The following is a 13,219-nucleotide window of genomic DNA, read 5'->3' on the forward strand; positions in this document are numbered from 1 at the left end:
AATAAAGTCAATACGAAAACGTAACACCACATCAACTTCCGATACATCTTGATGTTATTGTTCGTAATCAAACACTGTTTATTCACATCTCTCAATTTCTATCCGAAATTTTATCAAATTGTAGTCTCGAGTTCCCACTTTCAACACGCGACTTGTGAATAATGTGAATGTAAGAGTAGTACGGGAGTACGGACACAGAGTGAGTACGGTGATCGAATGACATTACATTATGCACACATAGAACATGTTTTTACACACTACACACTTATTATATAAACAACTAAACGTGACTGTGTGGGTAGAAATGGTTTATAAAGTATGCTATAGGGAACCACAATATTTAAGCGGTATCAGGATTTGATCAGGATCAAAATCAGGATATAACCAATTGGTTATATTCTCCTAGGTATCAAACAATATACAGAAGACATTAAATTTTTAACATGTTTTAATAATTAGTTGATAAATTCACTTTATTTGGGGGGACAATATTAATTAACTTTGGTAACATTTCTGAATTTCTGAACGAAATCAAATGTTTATAAAGTAAGCTATCCAATCTATCTTCAAATCTTAAAAATAATATTTCGATATATTTTTGTAATATTTCCGTCTATCATGCATACAATGTCAAGGATCACAAATAATATTTGCATAAATATTAAGTATGGTGATAAATAATATATTTACAAATAATCACTAAAGTTAATTATTATAATTTCTGTTGTTTCAATGTTTTTTTGTATTAGAATGACAGTTGTGTTGTGTGATAGATATCGTATCACAGATCACAGCCTTTGATCACAGCTGCATTTGTAAACTTATCTAAACAGTGAACTGCTTTGATCGTTTTCCTATGCGACTATTGTGTTTGTTATTGTATAGTAATACTCGAAAGTAATTCTATTAATTTATATATTTCAGTAGTGGATTTGTGGGTGCTGTAAGTTTGTTTTATAAGTTATTAGAAAACCTTCAATATATCGCTCCTAAGGGAACTACTCCGTAGACTCATGGAAGAGAATGGTACGTAGGTTTCCGATTTTGATACGTCTATTTTTACTTTGTCTAGACTACATATGCGTCTAAAATTATATGTGCTTTTTAATGAATACTTTTATTCAGATCTAGAGTATTTTTTTAAATGTTGTACGTGTTGTTACAACAGCGGCAGATAGTGACAATGACTACCATGCGCCTGAATCAGAGGAGATGGCCCTAGTGGGTGTAGAAGATGGTGAAGCCAGGATGGCGGTGATGGCTGTGGGAGACGGTGGCAACACGGAGAACGGTGGGGGCCTCCCCGACGAGGGAGGCGATGACGAGGAAGTGCAGGAGTTTGACATCAGCCTGCCAGCAACACACTCGGTTTGATATACTTGAGCACACCAATACTTTTATGTGATTAAAATCTTATGAATAGAATGTGATGTAATTTTCAAATACAATGGAATATGTTATATATAAATAAAACAGTGCCATTTGTTCTGTAATAGCAAAATAGATTTTTAACAATATTCTTCAAATGTTGTCAGGCTTTGCTAAAACAGGATACCTATTTTGAAATTGAAACAGTGAATGGAAATAAAACATGGAAGCCTCGTTTGAAAACATTACCATTCAAATTCTTGGAACTATCTTGGGATCTGCCGATATCTTAAATGTATATCGATATCTGTATATGCCTTGTGATGTATCGGTCGGTATATTTCGTCTGTCCCACAATGTAGGTGCTAGACAGAGAGCGATATATATTTTGGTATTGTTGCATGTGTGGTACTTAGCGTAACTTGCAGATATCTGTCGGTATCTGCCTATATCGGCTGATATATATAATCGCTCCGTCTGTGACGTCATTAAGCAATGCCTCAAGTTGTTACTCGTTTTTCATCAGATTCTGTTATCTAGACAGCGGCAGCATGTCCAGCCAAGGTTTATCATCTACTTGGGGTAGTAACAGATTTGAGCGGCCTCCTTAATTATGAATCTCTTATAAAAAATTTAATTTTTTACCTGGTGCACAGTATCTGGGTACAGACTTGGAGCAGCTGAGCGGGCGGCAAGTGCTGGAGGCGGGCTGGACGGACCGTGTGCCTGGCATGGTACATCATGGAACTTTGTTCCCTGGAGAGACTGTTCCGATGCTGCTGAAATCCGAGCCCTACCGGGATGTGATTCTTCAAAAGCGGATGTTCTGTCTGCTCTGTCCAGAGTAAGCTACAGCTCTTTGAGACCAGTTTTGACCAATTTCTAGGTTAGTCTCAACTGATCTGGAAAGTGCATAAAAATACTTTAATAGGACACTTTTTACAAGCTTATTCGTAAAAGTGAAATTAAGTATATATTATAATATCACAGTAAGGAAGGCGTCTTTTTTAGTAGGGTTAGTAAGCGCATTGAGTATGCACTTTTGTCTCAGGCTTCCTATATAGTTTTAAGTCATAAATCATAATGTATTGTTTGTCCACATTGCCATAAAACAAACCTAACCTATCTATAGGATAACCTGAGGAAAATCCTGAAAAATTGACAGTTTCAGAATTATGACTAATGAACATTGATAATACTAATATGACAATCCTTACATTATGGCTTTCAATAATGATGTCAAAAAATACCGTGCCTACCCCCCAAACGGGGGAGGAGGGAGAGGGTCGGCTCCCCAGGTCCAATCTATGCTATATTTCGTCTGTGATTTCGTCCTGTTCTTAGCAACTAGGAATAGAATAGAATAATTAGGGCAAGTTATATATCATTTTCGTATAATTTTGGGATGAGGAATTTATATTTAAAATAATTATTATACTTTTTCATACAAAAAAAAAGATGTTTGTACAAAAAATTTAAATGTTATGTAAATTTTTGTAACAATTTTGGCTGTTAGAATCACAGTGTGACGATTTACACTACCTAAATAATTTTTTTTATAATGTAGCCCATTTATTTTTCATTCTGGAAAATATCACTTTAAAGTAGGCATTCATAAATTTTTTCGTAAAAAAAAATATATATAGCGCGTGGCGGTGACGATTTCCATACAAATGGAACGTGATATTTTCCAGAATAAATAATAAATGGGCTACATTATCCAATTTTTCGGCTATTTTGGCCGACTAGTCGCCGACTACAAATGTGGCCGGATAGTCGACTTTCCCGATTAGTCGGTACATCCCTAATCTAAACATAGTATTTGTCAGACAAAATAGATATTTAGATATGTGCTTACTTTTCCAAACATTCAGTATGCCTAACGGGTTTCAAACAGCCTCATGTCTTGACTATTGTGTGGTTGTTGCAGCGAAGCCGGCATGAACGTGTCAGGCCTGGGCGTTCTCTGCGAGGTACTGGCCGGAGCCGCGGAGGCCGGCGTAGTGGCCCGGGCCTCCCACCGCGTGCGGCTGAAGCACCCGCGCACCCGCCAAGGAGACGCCTTTAGGAAGTAAGTGACTTGTAGCGAGGGGCTGGGGCCGCGGAGGCCGGCGTAGTGGCCCGGGCCTCCCACCGCGTGCGGCTGAAGCACCCGCGCATCCGCCAAGGAGACGCCTTTAGGAAGTAAGTGACTTGTAGCGAGAGGCTGGGGCCGCGGAGGCCGGCGTAGTGGCCCGGGCCTCCCACCGCGTGCGGCTGAAGCACCCGCGCACCCGCCAAGGAGACGCCTTTAGGAAGTAAGTGACTTGTAGCGAGAGGCTGGGGCCGCGGAGGCCGGCGTAGTGGCCCGGGCCTCCCACCGCGTGCGGCTGAAGCACCCGCGCACCCGCCAAGGAGACGCCTTTAGGAAGTAAGTGACTTGTAGCGAGGGGCTGGGGCCGCGGAGGCCGGCGTAGTGGCCCGGGCCTCCTACCGCGTGCGGCTGAAGCACCCGCGCATCCGCCAAGGAGACGCCTTTAGGAAGTAAGTGACTTGTAGCGAGAGGATGGGGCCGCGGAGGCCGACGTAGTGGCCCGGGCCTCCCACCGCGTGCGGCTGAAGCACCCGCGCACCCGCCAAGGAGACGCCTTTAGGAAGTAAGTGACTTGTAGCGAGAGGCTGGGGCCGCGGAGGCCGGCGTAGTGGCCCGGGCCTCCCACCGCGTGCGGCTGAAGCACCCGCGCACCCGCCAAGGAGACGCCTTTAGGAAGTAAGTGACTTGTAGCGAGGGGCTGGGGCCGCGGAGGCCGGCGTAGTGGCCCGGGCCTCCTACCGCGTGCGGCTGAAGCACCCGCGCATCCGCCAAGGAGACGCCTTTAGGAAGTAAGTGACTTGTAGCGAGAGGATGGGGCCGCGGAGGCCGACGTAGTGGCCCGGGCCTCCCACCGCGTGCGGCTGAAGCACCCGCGCACCCGCCAAGGAGACGCCTTTAGGAAGTAAGTGACTTGTAGCGAGAGGCTGGGGCCGCGGAGGCCGGCGTAGTGGCCCGGGCCTCCCACCGCGTGCGGCTGAAGCACCCGCGCACCCGCCAAGGAGACGCCTTTAGGAAGTAAGTGACTTGTAGCGAGGGGCTGGAACCGCGGAGGCCGGCGTAGTCGCCCGGGCCTCCCACCGCGTGCGGCTAAAACAGCATTTATTGTAATATTTCACTTAGAACACACAAAATGAAGATTTTCATAATCAACAGCAGAATGAACTAATTGTTTTTCCATCAGTATGCAGATGTTGGAAGTAGAGGTGCTGCCGGAGTTCGCGCCGGGCGACTCGCTGCGGCCCTTCCGGCTCGCCTCGCTCGACCCGCTGAGGCGGCCGCTACATACAAGGTCAGTACACTCAGTACTCAGTACAGTACCAGTACACCGTACATTTGAAGGAATGGCTAGTCCGGGTCTCTATTGTTTGACATAATTATTGAAAGTCATAATGTAATGATTGTCATATTATCATTAGTCATAATTTGGTTTTTCTCAGAAACGCGTAACTTTTCAGGATTGCCATAAAACAAACGTAACCTAACCTATCTATAGGATAACCCGAAGAAAATCCTGAAAAGTTAACGATTTCAGAATTATGACTAATGATTAATGATAATATGACAATCAATACATTATGACTTTCAATAATTATGTCAAACAAAGGGATCCCGGCTAGTCCTTTTTCCAGCGGCGAAACATTTCAGCATTCTCATACCAGAATCGAGGAATTTGATTGATGATATTTCTTACCTCAACTCCCAAAATTCAGTTTTTGTTGATCTGCTGAACATTATACATCACTCATATCAGTTAGTTTAAAATTTAATGTAAAAATAAAACAATTGTAGGACATTTATAGTCATGCGTCATGCTAAGCCTTATTGACTTTACGGTGGATTTGTGGAAGATTTTAACAAAAAAAAATTGTACTTCTTTTGATCTGTTGTGAATGTGATTGTACACAGGCAAGAGCGAATTCTACGTCGTATGGACGCCGCGACATCCCCGTGGCCATCATTCGTGTGGCATATTTTCGACTATCGCCGTCTGCGCGCGCGCCTCACGGACCACTTTGCCACGCTCAGCCTTGGTATGTATAATTATTCAACGTCGGTAAAATTCCAAAAATATTGAAAATACAAGGTTTATTTAACATTTCGGGCTTTTACCGATACGCAATGTAAGATTAAGATCCCGGGTTACCGGAGATTAAGGGTTTTACCGATAAATCCTAGGATTTACTGTACGTTCGAGCTTTTATAGTAACACTAGCTTTTGCCCGCGACTTCGTCTGCGTGGACTTAGTAACCGCAGCTAGAGTAAGAATAGCGCCTGGAGAAAATCTCATAGCAATCTAAATTTGAGCATATTATGCACACAAATTAGCAGGCACTTCGTTAATTATCTCAATTCCACCCCGCTTTTTACTTTCTTAAGGGATGATTTTCGGGATAAAAACTATCCTATGTCCTTCTCAGGGACTCAACCTATCTCTATGCCAAATTTCATCTAAATCGGTTCAGCGGTTTAAGCGTGAAGAGGGAACACACAGACAGACAGACAGACAGACTTTCGCATTTATAATATTAGTATGGATTTCAAATACAGAATAGATTTTATTAAATATATTAATGACTATAATGACTGATGTAGATCCAAAAGCTGGGGCTTTTACCCAAAAGGGATCTACACTCGTCATTAACAACATACACATACATCAGATTAATCTGAAAATAGTTTTTTTTAACTGTACTATGTATATGTAAATGTACTAATTTTTTGTAATGTGATGTGGAAATAAAAAGTTTTTTTATTTTATTATTTATTTATGATGACGGGTCACTCGCGTCTTTTAAGTTGAAAAACCCCGGACCCATATACGTGAGTGACCCGTTATTAATATATTTAATATGTCTGTCTCAGGGAAGTTTTGTTATTAAAACAGAATAGATTTTTAAATGGGGCACTGAGGGCAGCAGCTACGTTACCAGATCCCGTGCTGCTATATATAGATAAGTTTAAACTTGCAGATATACAATAAGACCTTATAGTTCCATTAATTATAACATACTGATATTGATAACAAGTAGAAACAGGGCTTGTTCGGCACTGCCTATAAATAGGAAGATACACAGAAGTAACAATTGGATACACAACTAATAAAGTACCTAAGTATCAAACATGCTTACAAACATACATACGTTACATAAGACTATAGAACAATTACAATTTTTTTTTTAGAGCAAAGTGAGTAGCATTTTGTATACTTACCTGTAATTCATTTTTCACTTGTAGCTTTTATAGTGACCGAACCTAGATGAGTTTAGAGTTTAGACCTAAGCTTTGAAATCTTTGAATCCTGGATATAAAGGGAAACGATTAGCATAAAAACATTTTTTAGTCAACAGATTTTGTCTCTGACTGGATGTTAGATTACATTTTCCTAAAATGTTTTGGAATGTACAGCTTACTATTTCAAATGATACCTCACTTGATATAGTAAGTAATTAGACTTTGAAATCTGGCGTCCGGCAACGGAATCATATCTGAAACGTTTTCTAAATAAATATAAATAATTATCTTATGTTATAATTTGATTGTAGACGACAAGATGCCGCAGGACGCCGTGTCGCTGTCGTTCTGGGTGGCGTCCAACCTGACGCTGTCGGCGCGCGATCGGAACGCGTTGTTCGCCGTCGACAACGCATTACTCCGGTTAAGCCTCGCCCTACGCTTCATAGACAAGGTACATTACAATACTTTCTCTCACACAGTTTAATAAATACAACATGACGCTATCCGCTACCGCCTGACGTCCGCCGCCGTCGACAACGCTGCTCCTGTCAAGCCTCGCCCCATGCTGCATAAACGAGGTATTTGATACTACAAACTCCTCTTATAACAAAACTTCCGTGAGACACAGACATATTAAATATATTAATAACGGGTCACTCACGTGTTAGGTAAGTCGAAAACGCTCGACATGTTTCACTCCGTACCGTCCTTATAACCTTGACAATAGTTCTGTGAGCAGCAATCAGTGCGATTATATGTGACATTTTCAAACAAAAGGTACCACATTAGTCGCTTGTCAATAAGGTTGATTTCAAATTGAAGCTATATGGAAATAGCGTCTTATTGACAACCGACAATAAGTACCCTTTTGATTGAGAATGGCACATATTTTGGTAATGCTTGTTCAAGTTATCTTTATTTGTTTATACGCATTTTTTAAAGCTAATATAAATGACGATATTGGTGAATATGTAGTCCGGAATCGATGTAACTTGCGAAATCGTGGTAAGTTTCTTAACCTTTCGTATGCTTAGGAGCGGATCTGCTCTGCTAATATTATAAATATTGTGAATAAAATATGATTATAATTATCAATATGCAGTCTTATTTATTTCTACAGTCGCAATCATATAAGGAGCGGCCATGGTACTCACAAATATCTGAACACGCTCTATTGTCAAGGCGTTAGAGCGCGAGTTCAGATATTTTTGAGCACCTCGGCCGCTCCGATATATCTGATGGCGGCTGTACCTAATATTGGCTTGATATTATTCCAGTCAAAAGCATTATGCTGCGGCAATTGCGGCGCAGAACTGTCACGGCGCTCGCACATGTTCGCCATGTCCAGTGACGGCGTGCACGCCAACTACACTAATTATGGTTAGTACATAATATTATTATCTTTAGGTACTAGCTTTATTAACAGTTACGTCACATTGTTAAATATCTCGAGAACTACTTAATAAGCTATCGATTTGAAATACTTATGAACAACGCTAACCCAAACACATAAATAATAAATAAATAAAAAAGCTTTTTTATTTCCATATCACATTGCAAAATTACTACATATTTTCAATTTAGTCTGATGTAGATCCCTTTTGGGTAAAAGCCTCCTCACACTTTCTCCATTTGTCTCTATCTTGGGCTGTCTTTAACCATTCTGTGCCTGCTACCGAGATGATGTCTTCCGTCCATTTTCTTTTTGGTTTGCCCTTATGTCTTCTCCCTGCTGGTCCTGTCCATTTTGTAGATTCTAGTGTCCATCTTCTGTCATTGTACCTAGCTATATGCCCTGCCCATTGCCATTTGAGGCGTAGGCTTTGATGGAGAGCATCTGTAAGCTTGGTTTTCTTCCTTATGTTTTCACTCCTGATCTTTTGCACCTTTCTTATTTTTAGAAGACTCCTCTCCATTGCACCCAAACACATAGGAAGTGTATTTTTTTTATTAATTATGGAAAATGCCCAAAATAAAGAGAGGGCAAAATTTCAAAATCTAGTTACCAGGTCAAGCGGGATATTATTTAGAAGAGCTCAAATTGAACATTTTCATCTTGCGTTGCGGCGGGCGGCGCCGCGCACCGTTTTGCGGCACCGCGCGCGGCGCCGCACTCGCACCGTTTTGCGGCACCGCGCGCGGCGCCGCACTCGCACCGTTTTGCGGCACCGCGCGCGGCGCCGCACTCGCACCGTTTTGCGGCACCGCGCGCGGCGCCGCACTCGCACCGTTTTGCGGCACCGCGCGCGGCGCCGCACTCGCACCGTTTTGCGGCACCGCGCGCGGCGCCGCACTCGCACCGTTTTGCGGCACCGCGCGCGGCGCCGCACTCGCACGCCGCGCCGCCAGATTTTGCGTCAGATTTCTGCGTTGCGGCGCGGCACCGCAAAACGCGCCGCGTTGCGTCGGCGACGTCGCACCGCGTACATGTGGCCGGGCGCCAGGGTTGATATGATTTAAATCAGTGATTTAAATCGTGTATTTAATCAAGGGATTTTTTCCAAAAAAAATCGGCCCAAAATTGTTTAGGGAATTCCCCGGACCACTACGGCACGCACACATGTGCGACCGAGTCATAGCGTAACAGTTTCGGGGAAACCCCGAAACTATAATACGAGACGCATGGTACCGAAACAGTTCCAGGATTCCCCGAAACTAAAACACGAGACGCTTTTCGCCCGGTCATTCGTAATTGACTAGTGAAAGAGTGAATACAACAAAAAGATGTCTGTAAGAAAAAAAGATGCTGTGTCGGTTTATTTCGATGAAAAAAAGTTCGCTTCCGGCAATATATTTATTATATAACTGAACTGGCTATTTAATTAATAAAAAAAGACAAGAAAATGAAAAAATCAAAAAAATCTGATTTTAATCAATTAAATCCGATTTAAATCAAATTAATCGGATTATTATGATTTTTTTATAAAAATCATGATTTTTATCAACCCTGCCGGGCCCTTAGACTGGATACATCTCTGACAAAGTATCTAATATTTTATTGATTCCATATTACGAACTGACGACTTCTATGCCGTCAGGCGTAAGCGAATAGCGTCTCTGTTGTGTCGGGTTCGGAGCAGTCACAACAGTATACTCAAGGTCATAGCAGACAGGGTGGATTATACATGTACCTTCCTGAAATTCTGGATTGAACTGTGTGTAAATAATTAAATAATTTAGTAGTAGTAAGTAACTAACGTAGTCATAAGCCAAACTAACAATTCTATGGATAAATTAATTATCTGAAATAAAGAATTAATAATAATATTTGTAATTGTTTTTTGTAAATTTTGGTTTTGTATTGCTTGTAAAAATTGACATGTAAAAGTGCCCCTGTCCTGTGGCCTTTTTGCTGAATAAATGTTTGATGTTTGACTATTTTTTATTTTTTTTATCCGTAGTGAAAAGAAAATTGACTTATAGAGGAAAATGTGAAAAAATACCATTTCTCCCCCCCCCCCCCCCCCCTCTTATCTCCGGAGTTTACCAACAAAAATTATGAAATTTTTACATAATAATGACATTATCATAACTATTATCTCATGAACCGTGATAGCTGGTAGCTAGACAGTTAAATTTTTTACAGATGATGTATTTCTGTTGCCGCTATAACAACAAATACTAAAAACAAAATAAAATAAATATTTAAGTGGGGCTCCCCTACAACAAACGTGATTTTTTTGTCGTTTTCCGCGTAACGGTACAGATCCTTTATTGCGCTAGTCCGACTCGCACTTGGCCGGTTTTTTAAATATATGTTGTGTCGCAGGCGGCTTCATGCACGACGTGGTCACAGTCCGAGCGGCGCACGGCACCCTGCTCGGCCCCCCCAGTGCGGAGTACTCGTGGTTCCCCGGCTACACGTGGTGCGTGGCGCAGTGCAGCGCGTGCGGCACGCACATGGGCTGGAGGTACATAATCGTATTTAAGCTTGCTCGGCCCGCCCAGTGCGGAGTACTCGTGGTTCCCCGGCTACACGTGGTGCGTGGCGCAGTGCAGCGCGTGCGGCACGCACATGGGCTGGAGGTACATAATCGTATTTAAGCTTGCTCGGCCCGCCCAGTGCGGAGTACTCGTGGTTCCCCGGCTACACGTGGTGCGTGGCGCAGTGCAGCGCGTGCGGCACGCACATGGGCTGGAGGTACATAATCGTATTTAAGCTTGCTCGGCCCGCCCAGTGCGGAGTACTCGTGGTTCCCCGGCTACACGTGGTGCGTGGCGCAGTGCAGCGCGTGCGGCACGCACATGGGCTGGAGGTACATAATCGTATTTAAGCTTGCTCGGCCCGCCCAGTGCGGAGTACTCGTGGTTCCCCGGCTACACGTGGTGCGTGGCGCAGTGCAGCGCGTGCGGCACGCACATGGGCTGGAGGTACATAATCGTATTTAAGCTTGCTCGGCCCGCCCAGTGCGGAGTACTCGTGGTTCCCCGGCTACACGTGGTGCGTGGCGCAGTGCAGCGCGTGCGGCACGCACATGGGCTGGAGGTACATAATCGTATTTAAGCTTGCTCGGCCCGCCCAGTGCGGAGTACTCGTGGTTCCCCGGCTACACGTGGTGCGTGGCGCAGTGCAGCGCGTGCGGCACGCACATGGGCTGGAGGTACATAATCGTATTTAAGCTTGCTCGGCCCCCCTAGTGCGGAGTACTCGTGGTTCCCCGGCTACACGTGGTGCGTGGCGCAGTGCAGCGCGTGCGGCACGCACATGGGCTGGAGGTACATAATCGTATTTAAGCTTGCTCGGCCCCCCTAGTGCGGAGTACTCGTGGTTCCCCGGCTACACGTGGTGCGTGGCGCAGTGCAGCGCGTGCGGCACGCACATGGGCTGGAGGTACATAATCATTTTTTTGACGTTTAGGTACTGTAGAATTTAAACTCCAAGTTCTCTAAAACGCGCATCTGTCACACCGACGGCCTTCGCAAGGATTCGAAGCTCATCATCGCGCTTCCGGCCCGCCAATTCGCTTACTCACATATTTGGGGAGGGCTAGTTGCCGTTGCTCGGGGCCCTGCGGTCGCTACGAGCCTTCCTTCTTAGGTTTGCGCAGAGCGTACCTCCGGTGACGCTCCGAGCCTTCGGCCCTACGGAGTCGGCTTTCGGCCTCCCAGTTCGGGACAATCTTTTTATCGTATGCCGATCTAAGCGCCACTTACAGTAAGGTCAATAAGCTTCCCCGTGAGTTCTGAATGTAATTAGATGTGATGTTCGTCACTGTCAGGTTCGACGCGATGAAGCGGCAGCTCCGCCCGGCGCAGTTCTTCGCGCTGTGCCGCAACCTCGTGCTGCCGCGCGCCGAGCGACGACACAGCGACGACGACGACGACGACGACGACACGATTTGAATGACTTCTTATGCTTCACTGTACTTATATTCAATAGTTGCTTTCTATTTGTTGTTTTTTCTATAAAAAGGGACCTTATTGTCGATGGCGCTTACGCCATTATTAACGATGTTCCGATATAAATACAATGCCGCGCGACGCCATCGACAGTAAGGTCCCTTTTCATAGAAAATGCCCCATTTTATTTACTGTTCTATATTTTTTTTAAGAAATTAAGATTTATTTCTACAGGTTTTATTAGAGTTAATCCTAAATTACATATTAGTAAATACATATGTATGTAAGTTAATTTACAGTCTGCCGCGGAAACAACTAACTTCAACTAAGCTGGCTTGCTCACGTTCGGATTCTCACAACAATAAGAACGTTTTCACATTGTTCGATCGATATCGAATTAGTACTTCCGATAATTTCAAGCATGTCGGACCGATAATATTTGTTTGTGTGCGTATATTTGTAGGCAGGTTTGCTGAAGTGTGCGTGACCGCTGACGCGGACGACCGCCCCACGCCATTGTGGATGTAGGATCCTACATCCGATATCGTAAGAGGGATTTCAATCTTCTCGGGTCAGAGGTGTAGGGTTAGAGCCGGCGTAGTTTTATTGGTCGTTCATAAGCGGCTACTTGGAAAATAAACTATCTTTGTCGATTCGATGATGATAAATAAAAAAAATGGATTTGTTGTACATTCTGATATTTAACTCTCCAGGTCTCCATTGCATAAATAACGATAATTTTCCCTAAATTGTTAATTGAAAGTACCCTCAACTCGAGAAATACTGTTAAGTTTATACTTACTCGTGTTTATTATTTTGCTTTCCCCGTATTAGAAATGAAAAGTAGTGCTTAACTAGGGGAAAGGCGACATTTCAGTCTCGGATAATAATCCGAAACTACCTTGACTGTCATACAAGTGTTGAGTGCCTTTCATCCCTTGGTTAACAATTTCAATGTGCAGTTTTAAATAAAGCAGAATAATTCATCATTTCATCACTATCCGGGTCCACACATAGCGAGCATACGCGCAAGGCAATTTCCTGCGCGCACAAAACGGCCAGTGTAGACGTGCCTCGGCCGAGGTGCGCGTGTTGTATCAACATTTTTAGACGTGCCTCGAGCGCGCCGCCTCGGCCGAGGCACGTCTACACTGGCCGTTTTGTGCGCAGGAAATTGCCTCGCGCGTATGCTCGCTATGTGT

At 43.9% G+C, this 13,219-nt stretch overlaps 1 protein-coding gene across 1 annotated transcript; it reads left to right on the plus strand.

The window, feature by feature from the left end:
• Window positions 1-821: 821 nt before the first annotated feature.
• LOC134747036 (protein cereblon-like) lies at window positions 822-13,044 on the plus strand. Its single transcript, XM_063681594.1, has 10 exons — window positions 822-1,026; window positions 1,169-1,368; window positions 2,025-2,212; window positions 3,299-3,439; window positions 4,623-4,730; window positions 5,348-5,472; window positions 6,986-7,128; window positions 7,955-8,057; window positions 10,447-10,588; window positions 11,897-13,044. The coding sequence occupies exons 1-10, from the start codon at window positions 1,014-1,016 to the stop codon at window positions 12,018-12,020; spliced, it is 1,287 nt and encodes a 428-aa protein (XP_063537664.1). The 5' UTR covers window positions 822-1,013; the 3' UTR covers window positions 12,021-13,044.
• The last annotated feature ends 175 nt before the right edge of the window (window positions 13,045-13,219 follow it).

Source organism: Cydia strobilella, chromosome 14 (assembly GCF_947568885.1).
Source record: "Cydia strobilella chromosome 14, ilCydStro3.1, whole genome shotgun sequence".
NCBI lineage: Eukaryota > Metazoa > Arthropoda > Insecta > Lepidoptera > Tortricidae > Cydia > Cydia strobilella.